We start from the raw sequence: 26,090 nt of genomic DNA, 5'->3' as shown, positions 1-26,090 counted from the left end.
GGCTCTAATGTAAACGGCGCAAAGCAAGCAGGATGACTGAAAAAATTTGTTAAATCCACTTCCTGTTCTAAGCCAAAAAGCTGTAAGGAGCTGGGGGGCCTGTTGATGCCTTTTAACTGTATTGCACATCTGATGAAAGTGTGCTAAAATACGATGCAACTAAACTGCTCCAAGTGAGACACTTAGTGAAGCCGCTCAAACTTCACACTTAAGGACAAACAGCTCATCTACTCATTTTTATGTGACTAAGCTCTATTTTCACCCTTTTCTTTCCAGTCGTGTTGCAGTAGGTAGGGAATTGGACATGCAAGGCATAGGCAACAAGAAGAATCCAGGGTGTTAAAGTGTTTAATTCAGGCAGAATGCACCAGAGTCTGGATCTGTCGGTGCTTATTCACAGTCAAAGGTGCATGCAATCAACACAGATGTCCTGCTTTATAGTTAATTTAAAAGACAATAAAATATGATTAACCTTGTTACTATCTGCTGTTAATAACAAAACTATATGTTCCATTTGAATTAATACCTTCTGGAGGATTTTGTAAGGAATAAAACATGATCCTTCAAATGAAATAAAGTTGGAAGATGAGGTAACATTCAACTCCAGCAGTCTTCAATCAGAACCCTTTAAAAAACTAGGTTCTAGGATAACTAAATGTATTCATCTCCACCGTTATAAGTCACCCTTCCTCTTACCAAAACAATAAAATTAAAAAAGTGCTAAGCAGAAATAAAACAAAACTGATTGAGGAAGTAAATAAATAATTGATTTGGTGGAGATGAGTATATTGCACAAGTATGGATTACTTATCAGTAGTCTAACATTTGAAGTTAAATTAAAATAATTTAAATAGATTATAAATGACCTAAAAGCACAGATCTGTGCTTGTATTGTTACAAATTTGTTATTTAAAGACTTTAAAATGCCAACACATATTTGAGCAGCTCTGGCAATCACAGTGGAGACAACCAAAGGCATGATTAGCTTCGTACAAGCTGCCAGGGCTGCGTTCTTACATGAGAGCTACTGTTTACTGGATAGTTCACGAAAACCACAGGAGGTACAAATGAAAAGATCGAATGAATCTTTCTGTTACCAAACAGGGGAACAGATAATAGTCTGATTCTTCACTGCATCAGGCAGCTAGAACTTGGCAGGAAGTCTTGGACGTACGTGACCACTGCCTTGGAGAGATAAGTCATGGTACCGTAGCTGCCGCTAGGGGCGCTGTCATAGAAAAAGTTGCAAATTCCAGTGGCTGGGTCCTTCTCGAGGAAATAATCGCTGGCGCTTAGGGATTTCTGGAGATTTAAAAAAAGGATAATCCATTTAGGCAAAAGGTAAACTTCAGGATTTAGTATTTCTGGGCCAGTGGGTGTTTATTAGTTAGTACCTGGTCATTTAGAAAAAGGTCGTTGGCCAGGTGCAGAATGCGGTCCACGTGGATAATTCCACCGATGCTGGCCACGTCCACATCAGCCACCAGACCCAGAACCATCACAGTCTCCACCAGCAGCTGCCTGTACTCCGGCTGAGGGACGTGGTTCAGGACAGACTCTACTTGCACTGCAAACTTTATCTCTCCCTCGGTCATCTACTCGAAACAAATTCAATAAAATACAAATAAATAAAGACATCAATGCACACCTAGGTCCAGATTCCAACGTTAGCAGGAGTGTGCTACCTCTCTTGTGGTGGAGGATGGCAGCACGTATCCATCTATGGACAGGCCGTGGCACTTCTGCAGAATCTTCCAAACTTTCTGGTAGAAACCCATTGGGACTCTGTTGATGGCTCCATCCAGCCGCCGTCTCCTCAGCCACTGGCCCTGCCTGTCCTCCCAGTGCAGCTGCCCATCTCCCGAGCCATGTCCCACTGGGGACAGCATTCCACTTGGAGTGGAGGGGCTGCTGCAACGCTGTGATGAGTGAAGGACCAGCAGATCACTGTTCTTATTTTCAAGCTTATTTGAGCCCATTAAACAAGTCAGAAGTAACTGCAGTTTTTCCCACAACACTGGGCTAATGTTAGTGCTCCTCGACCGATTTGAGATTGGCGGAGACAGATTCTGTGTGATAAAGAGATTAGTAGCACAGACAGGTTTTTTTGTATTCTCTATTTAGCAAGATAGTTGATTTGATTCAGTCCATGCAGTTATTCATGCAGAATGGGTCACAGTAAAAGAAAAATAAAGATTGAGACTGGCATTATGATGTGCTGCAGTTTTATAAACAATTACCCTGTGTGCAGAAAAAATAGCCAATCATCATTAAGGTACAATCATTATGTGGTTCAGATAAAACTGCAAACTACAGTTTTAACCTTGGTGCTCATATCAATGCTATGAGTGAAGCTCTTTTTTATCTAAGCATGGATGCCGCTATTGTTTCAGTACATCATTATAAGGAAATAGATATCTGTTCGTTTCAAATTAGTGGCTATTAATTCCATAATTTCTAATTTAGCCAGAATTTGACATACCGTATTTTCACGACTATAAGGCGCACTTAAACGTCTTTTTTTTCCCTCAAAATGTGCGGTGCGCCCTATGGTGCGGTGCGCCCTATGTGTGTTGTAACTGCGACTTTTGAGACCACCTCATTGAGGAGATGATGAAAGAGTGGCTGAATGTAAGGAGACCAGGTGTTTTTTTTCCACTCATCACCATTAATATGTAACTCCATGCGTGCCCATCTCACAGCTGATGTGAAAAACATGGGGAAACAAATGAATGCTGTGCTCGCTGTTCAACCGCTCAACATTGGTGTGAACCGGACCCAGCAGGTGCAGCAGAAGCAGCGAGTTTACATGCAAAGTCAATGGTTGACGCGCGTATAGGTGCAGCAAAAGGTCCCGCAGCGCGTTTTGGTGCAGCACGTCGGGAGCGTTTAAGCATCTGAAGCGCCGCCAACACGCTGCTGCTGCTCAAGATGGAAAAATTGAAGTTTTGCTGCTGGACGCGCCGCATCAACCAATCAGAGAAGCTGATCTGGGAGCTGACAGCGAGACAGACAGCGCTCTGATGACATATGATATTAAATGAAAAAGGCTGGGTGGATGCGTGGCTGAGGCAGGTGTATCTGAGAAGACTAGGTGGTTTTTTCCACGCATCACCATCGCTGCGTGCCCATCTCACAGCCGATGTGAAAAAAAGGTGAATCAAATGAACGCTGTGCTCGCCGTTATCCCGGGGGTCTGACAAAGGAACTTCCACCGCTCGACATCGGTGTGAAGCGCCCGTTCAAAGTAAGGCTGCGAGCGGCGTGGGAGCGATGGATGACAGACGGAGACCACAGTTTCAGGATAATGGGAAGGCAGCGCCGGGCAAGTTACGCCACAGTTTGCGGATGGATTGTAGATGCTTGGACTAACGTGTCTGTTGGCTCTGTTGTTCGAGCTTTTGCAAAAGCCGGCATTATTTCTGAGGAGCTGCGCTGCACGGAAAGTGACTCTGACAGCGAAGAAGGGGAAATTGGCATGTCTGATTTAGCGCAGCTGTTTTATTCAGAAACAGAGGATGATGACTTTGATGGGTTTGATTAATACTTTGTAATAAATACATGAATAAAGCATAATCATACTCAGTTTTGCTCCCGCTCTATTTTTCTACCTGAAAGCTTAATTCAACAGCAGCCTGTGGGCGCGTCTCCTCCTCTTCAGCGCGGTGGCCGGCAGGTGTTTTTTCATCTAAATAATCTAAATCTTGCAGCTATATTTGCTGTGATCAGTGGGAATAAAGTAGTTTTAATATGTTTTTAAGTGAGAAAGTCCACCTGAAAACTTAATAATTGCAGTCAGTTCATCCAGATTATCTATTTCTGTCGGAGGCGCTCAGACCCCCACATACCAGCGGTGCACCGACAGTAAATCCCTTCAACAGCAGCCTCACCGCGGCTGCTGGCAGGTGTTTTTCATCTAAATAATTTTAACTGCAGGCACCAGGATACCGGCAATAAAAGCGAACATATTCCGGTGGCAGGTTTCAGGATTTTAAGTTAATTTAGGAGTGATCACAGCGCTGTGTCATCTGCGATGTGTCTGTCTCACGGCCAGCTCCAGGTTTGATTAATACTTTGTAATAAATACATGAATAAAGCACAGTCATACTCAGTTTTGCCCCCGCTGTATTTTTAAATACGCAGTAGAGGTATTTAAAGGTAGTAGAGGACATGTACCTGTATATAAAAAACGCGCCCTATAGTCCGGTGCGCCTTATGTGTGTGTTAAATACAGAAATGGGACACATAACTGAGAGTGCGCCTTTTAGTCCGGTGCGCCTTATGGTCGTGAAAATACGGTATGTTTCACTAAACTGTTAAATTTATTTAAGTCTGAATAAAAGTCTATAAGCAAATTAGGATGAGACTGAAACAACATTAAATTTACACCATTTAACAAAACTATTAAAAGTACGTTTTTTCACATTTTGTAAAGCTACAACCAAAAACTTTGGTATATTTTAATGGGTTTTGCTGGACTATATCAAAGAAAAGTAGTTCAGGTTTTGTGAAATGGCACAAAAACATAGATTTTAAAATTCTTGTCCAATAAAATAAAAAAAAATGTTCGGAGTCTATTTTCTGTTTCAGTCCCTTGACTCAATACAATGCTCATTAAGCTGCAACTTTTGGGGCATTCCTTTTTTTTTGGTGACTGAAAGTTTTTTTTTTTAAATAGATCTAGTTCCATCAGATGGAACTAAGAACTTGTGCTAGCATCACATTTTTAAGTCTTCCCACAAATTCCCTATACAGTCACATGCCTATGCTTTGAACAAACAATTTTACTGCAGCTCTGGGGGGGAGTTTGGGATGTTACTGAGGAGTTAACCTCCACACTGGCCTCAGGTCTGATACATCTTTTATCAATATCTTAAATCAGGTCTTACAAGGTCTGCCCTGTACTAAATCATCCCCACAGCATGATGCTGCCATCACTCCAGAGTGCTAATGGTGTGAAGTGCAGATCATTTTGCATATATGCCAGAAAGTAAAAAATTGTGACGCGCACATCTGCTGGTTCTGTCAAAAGAAAGTCAGCATAAGATCTGGTTTTCTGCAGCCTCTCCAGAGCTTCCTGGCTGCCTCTCTGAATAAATCATCTCTAACACCTGTGTTTATTATTTTCCTTCCATCTTACAATAATATTCCACTTTGTGTTGAATTCTCATCTAAAATGGCAGCTTGTCTTTTTAAAGTAATCAATGCTTCCTTTTCAGGAAGGGTATCAGTGGAAGGGTATCGATTTTTGTTTTTTTTCTTGATTATATTAAGCATAAGCAGCCAAGAAGCAACCAAGAGAGTTTGATTGAATTCACTGAAAGAGTTTATTGAAATCTGGTCTTTATCTCTTTAAATATTAGATCAGGACAAGGAGGATTAAGCCACAAATTATCCATGTTTAAATGTGGGTTTCCATAACAGCCTACTGTAAATTTAGAAATGATTTATTAATGAGTTAATCTCAGTAAGACAACCAATGTTTTTAGTTTTGCTTCACTGGTTACTATTGTGCAACTTTTTATTACTATTTAAATAGAGAATATAAGAGAATCTGGGCAATAAAGAAGGATGTTTTAATCATGTAGGAAATTTAATCCTGTCAAAAGTGAGGTGTTTTTTTTAAGCTATGCTATGTTAAAAGCTAAACACTGTAGATTGTTCACTTTTAATTTGTTTTGTGTTGCTTTACAGAAAAAACAAAAGCAAGAAGCAAAGTTCAAAAAGCACAGTACAGGTAAACCTAGAAATAGTTGTTTGGGCACAAATGTTACATCTTAAATGCTTTGCATCTTTTTGTTTTTTTGATACTTGTTCGTATAGTTTTATTTTATTTCTGTTTTATTTTAACATATTTAAAAGCAAAATAAAATGCACTGTGTTTACTTTCTTCTGTTGCTGTCACATATAAATCTTTTTAAACTGTCTTTGGATATTTACTTTGGTGAATAAATATCTATACATGCATCGATTTCCGCTGTAATACTAACAAATATTCTTTGATTTCACTTACTTTACATTTAGGCTGAATAAAGTATCTTTAAAATGAACTGAATTAAGATTGTCCAAATATTTAGGAGGAGCATGTTTCTGAGGAACTTTACCAACTTTGTCTTTTTGGTTTCCCTCCCTCACAGATACATACTGTGTCCTTTTTCACTAAACCTGTCAGGTTTTCCTCTGAGGTTGAAACATTTTAGGTAAGTTTATTTATAAAAAAAAAAATAAAAAAAAGAAAGGACTACTTACATTTTTCCTTTCAAATTTTATACCAATGTATTTACTGCATATTATTAAAATATGATTTCTTTACTTAATTTAAAAATCTATTTGCAGATGCATTTTGAACTGCTGAACCAACACAGTACAAATAAGAGGCTTAGTTCTTATTCTTAAAAAACATATTTTAACAGCCCACAATGAAGTGAAGTAATAATGCCATTCTCATCCTTTAATGTGGACAAATCCCCCAGATGTCCAAGTTAAGCATGAAATCATCAAGTATGTGTAGTTTAAGTACATTGTGACCCTGAAATGGATGAAGCAAGCCAGTGTGAAGCAGTTGAAATGAAATGGTTTACCGTGGAGCGAGGGGAGGTTACATTGCTATTCAAGGAAAGACCGCCACTGAAGATCTACACATGGGACATGGATAGAGGAGAGTCTGAGATGGTTTCCATGGTTTTCATAAGGCAGACTTTGACATGATAGAACAAAACAAGACAAGACAACAGCAAAAACAAATAGAAATACAAGGACAGACTACAGCGAAGCAGAGTATTTCAGGCTATGGTTGGTTAAAGAGCTCATGGGGTTGAGGACATGTTGGCTTCATTTTCAATGGTGTTTAATGTAAACAACAACAAAAAACAGACGGATGTAACACGCGTGGAAGAGTTTAAAAGCATGTTTTCCTGCTGATTCGTCGTGAGGAGAGTCCCCTCCAGCCACGGAGGCCACTGTGATACACAAAAATGTTAACAGGCAGCGAGCGACTGATGGGTAGGATTTAACCGGCGGCTTGATTTTTATTTCAGATCGAGGTTAGAAAAAAACATGCTAGAATTTATCAAAGATAACCCACACTGAGAGGACGGGAGCCATCCAGCTGCAATAAGAGGCAAGAACAATATTAGATAGATAGACAGACAGACAGACTGACATACACAGAGACAGGCGGACAGACAGACGGACAGACAGACAGACACACACACACACACAGACAGACAGACAGACAGATGTCCTTTTTTCACTCACATGTTTTATCTCACTCTTTAGCTTATGAATCCCTGTGCGTTCAGTCTTTGTGGCCCCTGTGTGGCCCAGTTCATGAATAGAGATTGCAGGACTGGTGGCAGTAGACTGGATGGGTCGCACTAAGAAACAAAAAAATAATAAAAAAAATAAAAAAAAAATATATATATATAGATATATAAGTTGTGGTTTATAAATGTACTTTAATCTAACTATGATACCTGAATTGCAGCCACAGAATTATGTAAATTGGACCAGAACCACTTTTCAATAGCTATTATTTTTAATATTAACCTTAACGGTTTTATTTTTTCTGTACAAATATAACTTTTTTTTTTTAAATTTTTACAGTGTCCTGTCTGGCAATGTGGCAGAATAATTGTCTTGACGCCAAAAAGAGCGCAACCGACTTCACTTTCACAAGTGGAGCAGTACGCCTATCACCATAGTGATCCACTTAATTTATGCATATAAATAGCTTTATTATAATTATGCAGGGAGTATGGCAGATATATATGGATACTGCAATGTAAGTAGAACAGGAAAGGAAAAACAGGAAAAAGGAGAAAAGATGAAAGAAAGAGGAGATAAAAGGGAGACAATGATAAAAACATCTTCCGTCTGCTTCATCATCTGCAAAGAGATGTAAAAAGAACAGCACAACCAACGGATGTAGTGTAAGTCTTACACTATATCTGTTGGTTGTGCTGTTCTTTTTTGTGCTGTATCTCTTACACTGTAAGAGATACAATAAAGTAACACCTTGATACTATCGCTGAAGTATAAGTAGCATTATTTAAGCCACATGTATACTGTGGTAGCTGGAAATCAGAATATGAGCTTTCTGTATTGAAGTGAATCTCTAAGTACCTGGAGCCAAGCACCTGTAGTTGTTTGTGAGAGTGCACTTGTGCATGTAAAGTTTATCCAAAAGAAAAATGTTCAATAGTGGTTGTGAAGAGCCAAAGACTCACTGCTTCTTTCGACCCCAAACTCTTTGCCACTGAGGATGTGATGCAGCAGGTTCTTCATGTCGAACGGACTCAAACTCATTAAACTCTCAGACGCTTCCTCTCCTATAAAAGAACCACAAAGCTTTATTTTTTTTTTGTTACCAGTCTTTTTGTCGGCATGTATGTGTGTTTTATTTTCCCCCACCAGAGCAGTGCAGGCTGCGAGCCAACTCAGTGGCCATCACCTGCATGATGAGTCCGATCCGTAGGCGGAGCATGTCTCCGAAGAGAGCCGGCTGGGAGCGCGCGTACATGGCTAGATAGACCATGATTTCCTGGAACAGAAACACAAACTGGTCTCAGCTGGCATCCATTAAGAATGAAAAAGTGGTTTGAAATAAAACAGGCTTTACCTGAGTGAGAACAGCTATGCTGATGTCCTGACCACTGGCTTCATATATCAGAGCGTTTAGCTCCTCAGGAGGAAGCGGACTGGGAGAAACAGGAAGGTAAAGCAGGATATCTGTGTGTTAGTAAAGCATTTTTGTGATGAGGAAAAAGATCTGCATTCTCCTGAACACCGTACATGGCTATCACTCTTTCTCTGGGCTCAGGAGGAAGACCGACAGTCAGCTGCTTGTGATGAGAAATCAGATCTGTGCAGGCCTGAGAAGACAAGAAGCAGGAATAAAACCATTAAAACACAACAGATTATACAGATGTTATTTGATCCTTTAACAAAACAAGCAAAATCTTGATTACAATTCAAATTAAAAAAGACACAAAACACTACAAAACATATTTTTACAAATCTGCATAAATATAAACGTTATCATGACATTAGAGGAAAGACAACTTTTTATTATATGTATGTGGAAGTGTTATTTCTTTTTTAGAAATCCCTTTGGTTAAACTATTTAAACTGAGAGCATCCTCTTCATCAGGATGAAGAGGATTATATTTTTCTTCATTATGAAAAGATTTCTGCTATTTAAAATCCTCTCCAGAACAGGGCTGACCTTCTTACCGTAATTTAGTTTCTGAGGCATCTTGAATGTATGTAACATCATCGTCATTATTAAATAAGAGACCCACCATGGTTTTGTCATTCGAAAACTTCCCCACCATGTTAGTAAGCAGAGTAAGAAGGAGAACAGATCCCTGTGGTGTGCCAGTGTCATGGTATGTGGTGGCGAGGAAGTCACTGATCCAGGAGCAATGCTGTTCCAATGAGACCAGGGCTGTGGAGTTTTAGGGTCAGTATGTCCAGAAGGACGATGCTAAAGGCTAAGCTGAAGTCAACAAAAAGCATCCTAACATATTTTCAGGTCCTGACACAGAAAGCTGGAGTAAAAAAAATATCAAAGCATGCTTAAAGAGAACATGCAAAAACAATTCAAAAAGAGCTCAGGCCTGCAGGCTTGCATTTATTCTTAGAACCTTCTTGCTACAAGGCAACATTTCTAACAATCCATCCTCTATGCTGACCTGAATCTATTATTCAAGCTCTAAACAAGCAAAATTACAGGATGATTTAGGGATCAAAATTAGTTCAATAAATATATTTCCTCCTGTTTTTGCTTCCTCTTCTGATTCAACTGTTTTATTTTAACATCTGAGTGTTGCATGCTGGAGTTGTATTAAATTCTTCTTTTACTGTGATTTCGGGCCGTCTTCAAGAAAAAAAGAACCCAGGTTAGTAAGCGCTGCCTTCTGTAACCCTAAGCAAATTCTCTGGTCATGTTGTCATGCCTCATACTTATTTAATACGTATAAATGAAGTGTTATTTAAAGAGTTTGCCCTGAGAAAAGGACCAGGAAGAGAAAGCTTTCCTTTACAGTAGGAAAGCTTAAGTTTAAAGGCTTCATCTAATCAACCATTCACCTAAAAATTCCCATAAAAACACACAGACTTATAACTGACCTCTGCAAGGACCTCCACTCGTTTGTGTAGTATTCCAGAGATGTATCTAATGAGCCCCCACTCCTTGCAGGCTCCGGCTTGCACGTACAGTTCCTCCAGCAGCGAGTGCACACTGACCCCACCCTGCCCAGGGCCCGAAAACTCCACCACCCAATCTGCTCCTCTGTATCAGAGAACAAAAAGAAAAGAATTATAGAACAGGAAATGGCTTTATAGAATGTAAGCTTTTAAGTTTTAGGAAGCATCTAGGTTCCTATCTCTGCGCACTTCATAAAATAGAGGATGGAGAGGATGTCAGCCTGGTCCTGCAGAGTGGGACACTCTTTTATCTGATTCACCAGTGCTGCAAAATCATAGTTGCCCTGAGAGTCTCGTGGCAGGTGCAGCTCTGAGATACTGCAGAGCTTTAGAGAAGACATGCGTTAATCTTGCACTATTGCAGCAATGAAGGAGACATAACACGAGCTGCTGCACAGACGCATACCTTAGGCTGCTCCACCTGCTTCAACTGTGGGCTCGGCTGTAGGTCAGGGACCTCAAGGAGGTTCAGGGATCTTCGATGCTTTTTTGTGATCGGAGTCACAGGAAGATACAAGGACGACTCTGAAATATAAATACAAACTGAATCAAAGGATATAGGTTGGAACATGCTAGTACCTTCATAGGGTGGTGTATTTTTCCACACTACAAGAGTTATATTTGTAAAACAAAATTAAACCTTCTGCAGCTGAAACAAAATAACTTATCAGAATAAACACAAACCTCAGTATTCTTGTTTTTCCTTTGCAAAACAGAAGTTTAACTGAACCTCCTGCATGTGACTGTGGGTTTTGAAAAACTTTGCTGTTTTTGCTTGATCAATAATCTTGTAAAAAAAACTTACTGGGTATTTTCAAGCCTTGGACCTGAGCCATAAAAGACAGGATGTCCTTTGTTGTGTGCTCGGGGCTGAAGACGTGGTGTTGGTCCCTCTGGATGGGAGGTAAATGGGACTTGGTTGTACTGCTGTGAAGGAGCTGCGTGATGTACTGGTCAAAGGGGTCCTTAGAGCCCACTTTAAAAAAAAACAACAAAACACCAGGTTCATGTTTAATGTCTCACTTTAAACTGTAATGGTGGAAGATGCGTTGATGCAACCTACAGTCGGGCGTGTGATATTCTGCTCTGTATTCCTCACTATCATCGTCATCTAGGTCCTCTAATAAACTGTCGTCGCACTCATCATCCAGGAAGGTGAGGCAGGTGTGGAACGATGTGGTCTGGACACTGGCCAGGTCTGACATCTGCACCCTATGGTGTCACACACATGACGCCTCTCAGAAGAAGAAGAAACAGATGTGGAGTTTTTGAGGTCTTTTTAAGAGAACATACCTCGCTCCGGCAAAATAACCATCCTCCAGCTTCCTGAGCGTGGATAGGATACACGGATCTATGGCATCACCGTCTTCAACTGGGTGGGAAAAGGAAAGTCTGTTATTACTTTACAGACCTTGAACAAACAACTTCTGTGAGCTTTGCCTGGTTGTCCATTAAAATGTTTAGATAATTTCACAGATACAGCAGAATTCTTTGGATCATTCAAGAAGTAAAAAGGGCACAAGACCGCCATGCTACCATATACTGTTATGTTGCTCTAGAAATGCTGGTTTAAATGTGAAATCATCATTTTTACATAAATATTAGAAATCAGCTTCCAGTTTTTACTCTGGTTGTCTTTGATATTCAATTCTTTGATCATTTGTTTGATGATCTAAAACATTCAAATGTGGCATAAAAACAAGAAAAAAGAAATGTGTGAAAACATCTTTTCTGCTTCTGTTTAAATGAAAACCACTCAAGCGAAACAACAATACTCACACAAGTAAATTTAAACCTATACTTTTATCAGGGAATAACTAATATAGTTACCAACAGCAGCCAGAGGTTGGTAACTACATTAGTTGTCCATATGTTAAATTAAAATGACACAAACCCTACCTCTGTATAGATCAGTTATAGATGAGCTTTGATTTTAGTGTGCAAAAGGTTTCACACAGTACTCTATGAGTTTAATTTTCACTCTGTGAGATAGAAAAAGGACTGTGACTTCTTGCTGTAAGTTAGAGGCAGAATAATGTTTGTTTGAGTTCTGGATGTGGAGCATTGGTACCCAGCATGCTGTGTGTGATGGGGAAGGTGAGCGTGGGCCGTCCCGTCATCCTCCAGCAAGACGAAAGGTAGGCCAGCTCGGTTCGTAGCATCTCCACAATCATCTGGTTGTCCAGAGCAAGATAGAAATGATGCTGATCCAAAAACTGACCAGCGACGACAGAAAAGAAGAGAGGAGAAAAACACAGACATTAACTGCTGTTTCTATTGCTCTTCATTGGATTTTTGTTGTCGTAGTCACAATGATGACGTTAGGCCAGCCCCGTGCTGCTTTACCTGGGGGGTGAAGATGTAGGAGCGATTCCTTATCTCGTAGAATTTGGACGTTCCCAGAACTCCAATGTGTCTATACGGCCTCCCGCTCAGATTCAGCTTACTGCAGTTTCCTGTGACCGAGGAAACGGTTGTTACTCTGGTTCTACATAAATGCACCAACACACAACTCCTGGTTAAAAAAAATGAAAAATAAACATAACTTGCAGTTACCCAGTCTGACATAGATGTGGCTCAGGATGCGAGCAGGCATGACTCTTATAGGCAGCACCTCTGATATCGTCTGAACCGTAACCCCGGCATCTTTTAACAACTCCTTGATCTCCTCTGACTCTGCTAGAACACAGACTAAAACAAAACAAAAGGAAAACACATTTATGGGGTTAATTTCCCTTTTAAAGGTATAGTGGAGGATGATCTTTTTCCGCGTGGATCATGAAAATAAGTGGTGCTCCTAACTGTCAATCACTCTAATGATATATTTACATAAGGCCGTCCCCATTTTCACTTAGCGATGGTAAGTCTGACATAGTGGAAAAATTGCAAATCTTATTTTCGAAAGTAAGCTTGTAGGAGTAATGCAAACGGTAACTTTTAAACAGAGCGTGCACTAGGAGAAATCGGCTTGTGCACATTCTCACACGCGTTTAATAAGGGTTCCCTCTCTGGAGCAGGTACAGGGTTATCTATGTGCATTTTTTTTTTTACTAATCAAAAGAACATGACAAACCTGGTCCAAAATGTATCTACAGATGATTAATTATTTCTTAAAAGAAGTGTATTTACCCTTAGATGATCTGCCAATGGAATTTTATCCTTAAAATAATATAATTACTTTTTCTGGACTATTAGCTGCTACTTTTTCCCCACACTTTGAACCAGAAGGTGTGGCTTTTCTGTTGATTTGTCCTTACTGCCAGATGGGGGAAGTTAAAGTTGGAGATGAAATAATAAGGGGCTAAGATCATGCTGGAAAAACTAATCCATGCGTTTATTTTTAGTCGACTTGATTACTGCAACGGTGTTTTCACAGGTCTGCCTAAAAAGTGGATCAGACAGCTGCAGCTGATCCAGAACGCTGCTTCCCCAGTTCTAAAGTCCTTACACTGGCTCCCTGTATCTCAGAGAATAGACTTTAAAATACTTCTGTTAGTCTATAAATCTCTGAATGGCTTAGCACCTAAATACATCACAGATTTGCTATCAGTGCATTAACCCTCCAGACCACTCAGGTCTTCTGGCTCCAGCCTGCTCTGCATACCTAGAACCAGAACTAAACATGGAGAAGCAGCATTTAGTTCCTATGCTCCACTTATCTGGAACAAACTTCCAGAAAACCATAAAAGTGCGGAAAGCCTGAGTTCCTTTGAATCAAGACTAAAACACATTTGTTTAGGATTGCCTTCAACTGTTCTAGTTAAACAGTTCAACTAAAACATCATTAGTTCAACTTTTTTATTTTCTTTCTTTCTAGTCCAACTGTTTTAATGTTCTTTTTTGTTTCTGCATTTTTTATTTATTTATTTTTTATTACTTGCTCAGATTCTATTTTATTTTCCTATATTTTAATCATGTAAAGCACTTTGCATTGTCTTTGTACTGAATTGTGCTATACAAATAAATTTGCCTTGCCTTGCCTTTGCCTAATAGGCTCTATGCACAGCTCCACTACTTCCTGAATTTAAGGCAGCTCCTTTGTTTCCTGTCTTTCATGATTGGATGCACTGATTAATCCAGGTGTGTATGACCTAAGTAACTGGCCAGACACACCTGGATTAATCAGTTCGTCCAGTAATGAAAGACAGGAAACAAAGGAGCTGCCTTAAATTCAGGAAGTAGTGGAGCTGTGCATAGAGCCCATTTTCTTTTAGCACAAGAACATGCTAGCAGCAGGCATGACGCTGAACAAATGTTCCGAATTCACACATTTTGAAATTTTTTTGCCTCATTAATTAAAGCTGACGGACCAAAGAAGAGACTAGGCTCATCTCCTGCAGAGCTGAAATAAAGAGCTGAACAAGCTCCATCTTTCAGTTGAAGCTCTTAATGCTTGTCGCTACCCGATCTGTACCGGTAGCACGATCCGTACCATCAGCTCATTTGCGCCTGCGCGAACAGAATAACTTCCGGGTCGCCAAAAAATAATGTAATTATGGTACTGAAAAAACTTTATTTATATCCTTAAATAATTAAAGAATACTAAACTACATCGTAAAGACAATATTGAAGACTTTTCTGGAAGAAATGGATGCTTTTAAAATTCAATCCATTGTATTGCTTGACGTCATTTTTCTGGAATAAAAATCCAAATTTTCGGGAAATGTTCCCTTATCAATGAAAAACTGCAGGTCACGAAAGGTAGCAAATGAATCCATTGTGGGATTAGTACTGCTGGAGTGCATAGTTAAGTACAGAGTAAATCAAATATTAATAAAACATTAATAAAATGCAATATTGACGAAAATACAAAGATATACAAAAAGAAACCCATGCCTCTAAAAAATACAAAAGAATAAAAAAGTAAGAAAAAGGCCACCGGAAGTTATTCTGTTTGCGCACGCGCAAATGAGCTGATGGTAAGGATCGTGCTTCCGGTACGGATCGGGTAATGACAATGCTGCGAGCCAATAAGCTAACGGGAGCTAGCATTCTTCCTCTTCCCTACTTCAAGGGCTATATGTAGAGCTCCCCCTACAGGTCTGCTAGTAGAGAGTTCAGTAGATATCAGCAGCTTACGTTTACAGTTAAAAAAAAAAAATTGTGGGTGCGGCTTATATTGCGGTGCGCTCTACTCTGGAAAATACGGTAGATATTATGCACTTGAAATAAGAGACTACAATCATTTTTTTCTTATTTTAAGTGTAAATTGGCAATGTGTTTCAGTTATCTGCCAAGTAAAAAAAAATGCACCTATTTTAAGAAAAGTCAACTTTCTTAGATTTCATTTATTTGCAGTGTAAAGAATAGGTTGCATTTAAAACCCTCCCATGCCTGATACTAACTCGTTTAGTTAATTAATTACCAACCTTGTACCACCACATCAGGTTTGAAATGTGTAGAGAACCTCCTGTTGAGAGGATCGATCTCTCCTGGTGCAAGAAAGCCCTAAAGACAAACAGGGAAAACCAAATACATTTCATATGTTTAGATTTAGAAAAGAGATTTGTTATGTGGGGATTTTATGGGTGTTAACTGGTTTATAACATCTTCTGTGTTGTTACCTCGGCTAGAAGAGAGCCCACGATGTAGAGGGATTGTCCCCACATGTGTGGAAGCTGTCCCATGGCCTGTCTGTCCACGCTGTGAGGGTTACTGTACTCCTCCTCCACCTGTACGACATGATCCCAACAGAATAAAAGAATATTTGTGAACGATTTCCTTTGGAAATAAAACAAAAATGTGTTTCTCAATGTGAATAAACTGCACGATGTCATCAGTGGGACACCTTGTCGAGTGGCACGGCGTAAAGTTCAGGCACCAGCTTGATGCCGTTCTTCCCTCTGATTAGAACACTCTCCAGCGCCTCTCGGTACTCCTGCACCTGTGTGAAAAGGATGACGTTACTTAGTGGCGCAGTATTTACAATCATTTATTATAAATGCACAGGTCAAACAAAATATGTTTAGAAAATTTAACAGGCTGTGAGGAAATATAATATTTATTATTTTAGTTTCCAATAGTTATCAATTTTACACAGTGGCTGATTATATGCCCTTATTTTGTAACAACAACCTTAATCCACTTAATATAAAGCATTTCAATATAACATTGAACACAGTAGGCAGCATGTATATTTATTCACTCCTTCATTGGAGATAAAATCCTTAAATTAAGAAATCTCTTTAAAAATTTTGTTTAGCAGCCAAAGAAGGCAGACGAGGGTCTTTTTTCATTCCAAAAAATGCTTAAAGTGAACAGGTTCTTGTTTAAATCTGCCCATATCTACAGAGGGAGCAACAAATGCAACCACACACTGTTAAAGTAACTGTAAAAGATCTACATGCACGCTTGTGATTTTTTTTTTTACCTGCACATGATCTCCTGTAAAGATGCCGTCGAGGATGAGATACGTCCAGAAAACGGGCCACTCGCATTCAATGTTTTCAAATAGCTTGAGCTCTGCAGGATCATAGTGCAGTCGAGATGGATCCTGGTGAAAAAGCAACCCGACACCCACATTCAAGCACACACCATAGGTAAACCATCAGCATTAAGAATTTTTATAGAGAGAATGTAAAACCTCTTTAGGACAGTGATATCCATCCCTGATGAAGCGACAGCAGCCATAGCGACCCTGAAATGAAAGCAAAGGGGATATTCATTGACCCGCTGTGTGAAGCCTTTCCTTTTTTCCCTTGCTTGGGTGTGTACCTGCAGTTTGCTTATAATTTCTGACTTAGTGATGGCCACCAGGTCAGCATCCTCCACGGCGAAAGCAGGGAAGGAGATAACGGACAGCAGACCGGCATCTATCTCCTTGGAAGTCGAGGCTCTTGGCAGCATGGAGCAAAGGATGGCCTGAGAGAAAACACGCAGACATGAGGAGCGCTGAAGGTACGGGCTGGTGCTTATACAGCCAGAGGTTAACTCAGAGGTACCTGACAATGTTCCACCTCGTCTGGCAGAACGTGGATGACAGACTTTGGCCCTCCATGAGCCCCAAACAAATCCAGCTCATCGATGGCCTCCAGAGCTGCCTGCAACATTAACCATGCTCTCATCAATTTAACTAAACTGTTCAATGACATTTGATACTTTTAATGTAGCAGTAGCCTGGTTATAAATGCTAAGATTAGAAAAAGAAAAGGCTGCTGTACCTTCGCCATTCCTACAGAGCTGCCGTTGAGCTCAGGGATCCCCTGATTGGTCTTGTCTCCTCGCTCCCACATCCCATAATCCTGCAGGAGTGAGACACTCATTCAGATTTTTCATACTAACTTTAATCTACCAACTATGAATCTGATGCTTACTGCCACTTTGTAGGCTGCTTCAATGTAGAAAACCAAGTTCTGAATAAAAGCTACTTCATCCAGATTAGAGATTATTCGGAGACCTGCGCAACAAAACAAGAAAGAAACTATTAAATAACAAAAAGCAATTGTGTGGCTTCATTAACCCTAACAGAAAATGGATTTGAAAGATGTATTCAAATGTATTTAAGAACCTGAGGCTGTCATCTGCGCCAGCATCAGCAGGTAAATGGAGGTGGCATCCACCTGGAGATGACCCCACTGGTCGTCTTTGACCACCAGGCCGCAGGAGGCTGTGTTGTATTTGGCGTGCAAGCAGTCCTTGGTACTCTGGGTGTGTTTGAACTTCTCCACCTTATCGACCTGGACATACAAAGGAGAGCTTTAGTGGGAGTAAGAGAAACCTAAAGGAATATGGCAACCGTGGGAAACTTGAATTCCCAGTTTCAAAATACCAAATCAAATTACAAATTACAAATCACCAAAACACAGACTACTGGATTTTTTCTCCCCCTTCGATGTGATGTTAGTATAGAAAGATGCAGCGTCTTACCTGTCTCATCATGCACCGCAGAAGGCCCTGCATCAGTTTCACCACACTCTGCCAAATAGAATACAAAACACCTGACATACAGTGCTGGAAACATATAATCCATTTTAATTTTTGGAGAGTTGGGCAAGAAAAAGATGAGCATAACATTCATATATAATGTGCAGCAAGAAGTGTAATTGTAAAGATTACCTTAATAATGTTAAGGTATTATTTCTTTCATTCTTACAAACCAATTTGTTCCAGATGGAAATATAAGGCTCAGGTGTTTTCTTTTTTCTTTTTAGACTGAATCACTCTACATAAAAAGCAGGACAAAAAGGGCCCGCTGCACTCTTGAACGCTTGAACTCTCCTCTTCATGTACCTGCTCCAGTTCGTAGGCCTTGGCCTTGTCTTCGTCACGGTCCGCATTCTTGCGATAAGCCATGCCCAGGCCCCACACAGCCAGGATGCTGTACACATTGTCCCTCACCCAGGCATCCTTCTTCTGTATACTGGCGGGGAGAAGTCCTGTAACTGGGTTCTGAGGAAGGAGGAGTCCAGTTTAGAGTAATTATTTACCTTTTCTAATTATGAGCTTTTCTAGAATAATACTCTATTACTCTACAGCTGTTTCCTTTTCCACACATTTTTGTTATAAAACTGTATACTCTGTCGTTCTCAACCTTCTCTGTCCCTTTTAGTAAATTTCCCTCAAAAAGTTTACTTACAAAGAGAAATCAGGTTCTAAATGCTAAAGGATGGACGGATGGATCTTCTACATCAGTGTTTACCAACCTTTTCTGATTTCTTTCTTTTCTCTTTTGGTTATTTAGTCTTACCATGCGTACCCCACTCAGTCAAAGCTATGGCTGATTGTCCAAAAGCAGAACATAAAATAACTGATTATGAAATAAAAACTATTTTACTTAATCTTTTATAGGCATTGTAGGCTTTCAATAAAAAAAAAAACATAAATATGTTGCCTGGAAGTTAGTTCAAATAAATACAAAATAAAATCATATCATAAACCTGTATTTATAAAATTGGAGCTCCTCTGAGTAACTCCCTTATCACATTTAGGGCTAAAACAATTAATCGTGATTAATCCGATTTTTGGAATAATTGTGAACTAATTTGGTAATTGATTAATCGTTAACTGAAGTGTAGAGACTCTAAAATATGCCTTTAGCTGACAGAGCGACCAACCTTGAGCAGCAATTATACCAAAATTGTAAAAATATGTGAAAATGTTGCATTTAAGATAAAAAAAAAAAAACATTTTCATTGGTCAACATGCTCTAATTAGAACTCCTTAAGTGGAAAAAGGTTTAGTTTCAACTGGTTTAATTTAATAAAAAATCTTCTTTAAGGAACCTTTGTCTATTTGATTATTAATAATAAAAAAAATGATCAACAGATTAAACCTTTTAAAAAATAATCATTAGTTGCCCTAATGACATTTAAACTTGATGAATTGGAAGCTAAATACAGAACAGAAATTATAGTTAGACTAACTTAATTAGTTTTACTTTTTTTTTAATCAAGACCCCTGAGCTGTTTTGATGAGCTCTGATAGCTCAGTGTGAAAAATCACTGATTCCAGGCTGTTCTCTACATCCAGCCTGTTCCTCTGCTTGGTTTGGATGTGCATCACAGTTGAAGGTGAACTCAAACATATAAGAAAAACATAGGTTAATATAAGCTTTTTAATTTTTCAATCGGATCCTCACAAAAAAAAAAAAAAAAAAAAAAAAAACTGATCCCAGCCCTAGCTTATTTTACTACTAAGAAGTTAAATATTTTCATGTACCCCTTGCAATGCACTCGCGGACCACTAGGGGTATGCACACCCCCTGTTGGGAACCACTGTTCTACACAACGAGATGCAACTATTTTTCCATTCTGTAATTAATTTGTTTCATACTTTGCACAAACTTTAAAAAAATATATATACATTGGTCTTCTACGTATTTCCATGTAGGGATTAGCTCAATGCCGACTAAAACAATAAATAATTTATCACTCCTCAAAGTCAACTTTAACTCTAAACACTGGCAACCCACGACTGATTTAATCAGTCGTGGCTGTAAAGCTGTCAAAGTTCCCACAATCTTGACTTTGGTCTAGGAGTTAGGGATTAAGGCAGAAACCCTATGGACCAAACTAAATCGAGCGATTGATTTGCAACAGAACACAGAAAACCTCAAACCTGATTAGATCCATTTAAAAATGGATTAAATGTGAATGATTAGTAAATACCTCCAGAGTAATCAACTTCTTATGGGCCACTTTCTGTGCATCAAGTACAGTGACTGAACTCAATGATTTACCTCTGATTTTATAGGTTTTTTGTGATTAACAGATAGCATATCTGAATGTCAATAGTAGACAAATGAGGTTTTCCTTTCAGATAAACTTGTTCAGGAGTCGATCAGAGAGAGCGAAGGCGGCTTTAACCTTGGTAACAGTGCAGCAACAAACTAGTTTACACATCCTGGTTCCAGTTTGTAAAACCTTGTTCAGGTGAGACATCTGTATGGAAAGCTAAGTCTGTTTTCTCTCAGCTGTGGCCCCTCAGGGTTACAGTTTCACTCAGCCAGTTTCTGACTGCGTCAGAGTGAACTCAAGAGCTGTTAGATAAAATGTGCATCGCTTCCCAGGCCTCAGCTGATTCTCAGAACTGAACTTTGCTCCGACGTTGTTTATTTCACTGTGCAGCTGCTGTAGTTGAACTTTAGCCTTCATGGGCTTCAAAACACCTAAATATCTTTGATATTCCTGCAGGGAGCAGAGGGGATATTAGATTACAGAGGTTTTAAATTGAAGCACTGTTTAAAACATCTATGCTTACAAACATCGTCAACATCTGCAAACATTAGCAGGATCTATATGTGCTTACCCTGTTCAGGGATTTCATTTGTGAAGCTCATATTTGTTGTTTTATTTTACAACTTTTTAGAGATGCACATCTTTTATATAGAGATTCAATAGAATGCCTTATGAATGTCTTTATTTAATCTCATTTGGATTCTAATGGCAGATTATAAGATTAGCACAGGTCTTATTCTGTAAAACAATAGACTGCATTGCAGAAAATGTACCAATCAAATATTTCCTGGGGCGATACTTATTAGCAGGACTTGAATTTGAACTTCCTGACCATTTTTTTTAATTTTATTATTACAAACAATAAAAAAAGGATAGGTTGAAGCTTTTAATCAAACAGATTTGTGCCGAATTCCCCAAATTCAGTGCATGTGATGTTGGCTATATATATATAGACTTTTTTTAAAATTTACTATGGTTCTTATTATAAGTCATTTAATATATATATATTTTTTTTTAAATGTGTCAGATGTATCTGTTTTTGATGGGTCACAGAGTCAATCAATGGACATTTTTAACAGGGGGTATCTAGCATAATTATCTTTGTTGTTGTTTTTTTTAATTTATATATAGAAACAGAAATAAAATCCACCTACATAAAAGTAAAAACAGGTGATGTGGAAACAGGACAGGGTTGTACCTGAATGGAAAACAATAACATACTTTATTTGCAGGACTTTATTCTTAAATTTAATATTAACTATCAATAAATGTACCATTAATATTACAAATATTTATAAGGTAATGTACTCTAGGAGTAACTAAATAGATTATGTGGCTTGACAAAAACAGCCCAGAAATTCATAGATTAAAGGAAAACATGCTTATTTCCCAGGCCTGCAGAGGGGATGTGGCTGCTGTGCAGCTCTGTGTGTCTGGACCCACCTGATGACACAGGATGGTCTCCTGGACCAGCCTGGCATACCCGTCCAGCCTCACTCCTGAGTTACTGCGGCTCCTCATCCTGCGCAGACAGAGTTTATTTCATGCACCGCCTAAAACTTCAACATTTTCTTCTCTCGGCGTTAAATGCGATCAAAGTAGCAGTTAAATCTGTCTGATCGTGACTCGGCTAAGTTTCTGCGCAGCCACCCATCTTTCCTGTCCTGCTGAGTCTGTCTGACCTCCGCAGAGGCTAAAAAGCTCGCTAGCAGTGTAGCATCCGGGCTTAAACAGCTTCTAACTCCAGATTTACTGTCCGTGTTCAATCCAGGCGGTCAGCTGGTCTGGGGAAAGTTGATGGTTCGGAGTGTCAGAGCTTGCTGATGACTCGGTGTGTCAGGCGACGTATGTGAGCGCCTGTACATCCATTCTGTACATTATGTTCTTGAGCTGATACAGTCGGCCGCCAGAGGGCGCCAGATTCTGCTGTGTGTGAGCTGCATTACAATGAACCTTGGATTCACTGGAGGCCAAAAGAGCGCCAGACCCAAAAACAGAGGCGTATCCAGAACATTTTTATGCGGGGGGCCAGGCACTAACCAATGTAGACTGAGGGGTGGCCGAAAGCATATAGGCACCAGAACCTCAGGGTCAATCTTCTCTGTTCCAACAGGGAAATTAATGAGCAAAACATCCATATTTTCTAAATAAAGAAAAACTATACTTTCCCACAACCTTTGCTACAAATGGACAAATATATTTAAACATCCGTGCTTTCTAGATAAAAGGCATAGTGGCTCCGGAGGCGCACACGGCTCTTTAGCGTCCCCCTTGCGGCTCCCTGCTGGAGCTTTTTCGAAAATGTATTAAAAAAAAAATCACATTTTTTGTTGTTGTTGTTTGTTTTAATGTGGTGTGCTGGAGGTCGGACAAAAATTTATTGTTTTTCAATGGTGTAAACATTTGTATAATAAACAAATGTAAACAATGCGTCATAGCCATAGAGATCAGTGGTCATAACTTGCAACCAGCGTGGCATGGTGCCAGGCAAGCAAAGCTGCAGGCCATGGATTCCAAAGGGAAAAAAGGAAGATAGCTGATAAGGAAAGAGGATTAAAAGAATGGAGTGAATCATTTCCTTTCATTATCTGTGTGGAATGATTGCCTGCATTTTTTGCTTTGTAATGATGGGATTTCAGGGTTAAAGAGAGCTGCTCTGATGGATGTCAGTTCCTGCTTGGTTCCTCATGACTCAATCTACTCCTCAACAGAAACAGAAACACATCCACCATAAAAAGATTCCTTTATTGTGTTTCTTTGATTTCAACAATGCAACAAAACTTAAACCACGCACTAATGGCAGCGTTCACTGCTCCTCCCTCACCTCATGCTGCTATGTGACATTTGCTCCAGGATAAACATTTAGTCATGAATGCTTTTTATATATTTAAGCTCACAAAGTCCTTTTCTATAGTGGTCTCATACACTTAGAGCCCGTGTTGCCATACGAGGCTTAAGATTTTTGCGGCTCCAGACAGATTTATTTTTTGTTTGTTTTTTTGCCCAATATGGCTCTTTGAGCAGTTTGGGTTGCTGAACCTTGGTATAGTGGATAATATTCTTTCAGGTTTGGGGGAACTTTTTTTACATTGTCATTACTTTCCTACTTTTATAGATAATCATTTTGCATAAAATTGATAATTTATTACATTTTTATTAAAAAAAGTTATTTATCAATGATTTCACTAAAGACTCCTAGGTAACTTGCAGAGACAATTTTCTCTTTACCCCATAAAAGACAAAATCTAATTCTGAAAAGAGCATTAATTCTGTACTCATCATCTTTAATGTTAGTATATTGATGTGCATAATTAACTACAGTGTTTTTGTTGTCAAGTAAATGTTAATATATGTAAAATTAAAATGTTTTGAATATTCCACTTGAGAGTATTACTGCTGCCACCATCTGTATTAGAGGGAAATGAAGGGTAGGGGTGACCACAGGGGTGTCCAATGATTGGCTAAGGGTGGCCATGGCCACCCCTGGCCCCCCATCTAGTGTTGCCCCTGCACAAACATACAAAAAATAAATTTATCTATATTTGAAAATTTAAATAAAACTGCCATCAATGTATATTAGATGAATGAAAAGTTAGCAGTTTAGGTAAACGTCATATAATGATGCTTAAAAAAGATGTAATCACATATAGGCTATATCAATTTTAACTTTACATTATTACTTTACAAAACCCTTTATTGTTATTTAAGTATGAATTTAATCATTTTATACTTTTATGTCATACAGTCACAGGAATACTTTTAATGGATCATGAATTAGGCTCTAAAATTTGATTGGTTAATCAAACAGGACGATGTAGCATATAATTTAATATTAAAATAATAATTATTTAGTATATGTATAAAACTTTTAAATGATTTTAATCTGAACTATTTATAATACATTTATTGATTGATCTTTTTCTGAAATTATTTATTTGAATTATTCCATGTACGGCTTTTTTTGGACCTATTAATTGAGTTGTGGCACTTCTGGACCATGGTAGTCACATGGGATCTATTCTATTGAATATATCAAAGAAAAAAAACATAAATACAAAAGTAAAATATAAATTATTACTTCATTTATTATGGGACCGATGAGATCCCTTGTCCCTGTCCAAAACTACTACTGACTAAAACAAACAACGTCAGAGATTAGAACAGAAGAGTCAAATGAATAAGTAAATAACAAAAAATACATGATAGAATAGGTAATCACTGAGTCCCTCTGGACTCAGTGCAGAAAGTGGAAAACAAAATCCTAACTAAATTAATATCCTTGTTGGATAATGTCTCCCACCGCATACATGATGCTGTTGCAGAACTGGAGAGCTCCTTCACTGACAGACCGTTGCACCCTAAATGCACCAGGGAGCGTTATCATAGATCCTTCCTCCCAGCAGCTGAAAGACTCTTTAACCACCACTGTTCCCAACAACCTCAACAAGTTGTTACATTCATGCTGATTTTGCACAGTTTCTACCTTAGTCAGTTAAATAACATGCTGCTGTCATTCTGCACATCTCTGATGTTGCAGCCATTTTCAAATATCCATTACTGTACAAATGTCCATAGCTACATATTGGTTATTTATTCTCCATGTGCACAGTGTTTATATTGTTAAAACACTTTACATTATCGTATTTTATTTGTTTATTTTATTTTATTTTATTTTAACCCTTCACTACTATGTTATTCTTACACATTTTTCTAAGGTCCACATTTGTGTGACTAATTTTTTCTATAATCTTTTTTCTGCTGTAAACTCCAGAATTTCCCCATTGTGGAACAATAAAGGGATCTTCTATTCTATTCTATTCTATTCTATTCTATTCTATTCTATTCTATTCTATTCTATTCTAGAATTAATTATTAATCAGTTTATTTTAATACATATAAAACATAATGTATACTTAAGGCTATGATGACATTGCATCTGTAATTAGTGGTATGAAGCAGCCAAATTTGTTGAATCATACTTCTTCTTTCTTCAATAGTTCTTTACACCAACAGTCTTCCAGATTCCTTACCTACTTATGGAATTTAATACAGATGCAGATCTCAACCTTGAACTCCAGATCAGGACACTTTTAAAATTGAGCTTTTTTCTTCTGACTCACTCTAATTTTGGGATTAATGAAGTACTTTGTATGCCTGCAAGCTGTGCAAAATACTGCAGCATGACTTTTAACTAGAACACAAATGTCTGACCACATAACCCCCAATTCTTTATTCTCTTCATTGGCTGCCCTTACTTTTTAGGATAAGTTCTCTCATTCACTTTTAGATCTCTTAATATCTTACCTACGCACATGTTTATTCATATAAGTATTTCTTATAGAACACAGAAGCATTGCAAAAATATATTTACACCCATGTAAAGTAACTAAGAGTATCCATTGATGTTCACCACCCTTCATCACGTTTCACCCACATTGCCAACTGATTGTGGTCAGAGGGCCCGGCGGCGTACATCAGCCTCGCTTCTGCCAGTGAGCCCCAAATGCAGCTTGCAACTGCCAGGGTGGGTGAACGTATGAATGATTAAATGTAACGTAAAAGTACTTTGGAGTCCCTGTGGCTTGAAAAGTAGATAGTTAAAGTGTACACTTACCGGTCACTTTATTAGGTACACCTGTCCAACTGCTCGTTAACACTTAATTTCTAAGCAGCCAATCACATGGCGGCAACTCAGTGCATTTAGGC

At 38.8% G+C, this 26,090-nt stretch overlaps 1 protein-coding gene across 4 annotated transcripts; it reads right to left on the bottom strand.

The window, feature by feature from the left end:
• Positions 1-318: 318 nt before the first annotated feature.
• LOC107102156 (phosphorylase b kinase regulatory subunit alpha, liver isoform) lies at positions 319-22,272 on the bottom strand. Of its 4 annotated transcripts, XM_015401348.1 has the most exons (32): positions 21,828-22,272; positions 18,439-18,597; positions 18,076-18,123; positions 17,717-17,885; positions 17,523-17,605; positions 17,370-17,450; positions 17,151-17,249; positions 16,924-17,070; positions 16,793-16,846; positions 16,580-16,702; positions 15,998-16,093; positions 15,774-15,881; positions 15,579-15,657; positions 12,766-12,900; positions 12,556-12,665; positions 12,281-12,425; positions 11,503-11,581; positions 11,273-11,421; positions 11,015-11,185; positions 10,616-10,734; positions 10,399-10,535; positions 10,132-10,294; positions 8,794-8,873; positions 8,621-8,699; positions 8,413-8,542; positions 8,229-8,330; positions 7,258-7,376; positions 7,085-7,108; positions 6,582-6,635; positions 1,686-1,919; positions 1,395-1,595; positions 319-1,302 (listed from the first exon to the last, which is right to left on the bottom strand). In XM_015401348.1, the coding sequence occupies exons 1-32, from the start codon at positions 21,903-21,905 to the stop codon at positions 1,129-1,131; spliced, it is 3,729 nt and encodes a 1,242-aa protein (XP_015256834.1). In that variant the 5' UTR covers positions 21,906-22,272; the 3' UTR covers positions 319-1,128. The 4 variants fall into 4 exon arrangements, with proteins under 4 accessions (XP_015256834.1, XP_015256836.1, XP_015256835.1 ...); XM_015401350.1 differs by lacking the exon at positions 6,582-6,635; XM_015401349.1 differs by lacking the exon at positions 7,085-7,108.
• Between the last annotated feature and the right edge of the window lie 3,818 nt (positions 22,273-26,090).

Source organism: Cyprinodon variegatus, unplaced genomic scaffold (assembly GCF_000732505.1).
Source record: "Cyprinodon variegatus isolate N-32 unplaced genomic scaffold, C_variegatus-1.0 Scaffold1211, whole genome shotgun sequence".
Taxonomy (NCBI): Eukaryota; Metazoa; Chordata; class Actinopteri; order Cyprinodontiformes; family Cyprinodontidae; genus Cyprinodon; species Cyprinodon variegatus.
The sequence above is the reverse complement of the archived record's forward strand: the minus strand, read 5'-3'. Positions and strand labels throughout refer to the sequence as shown.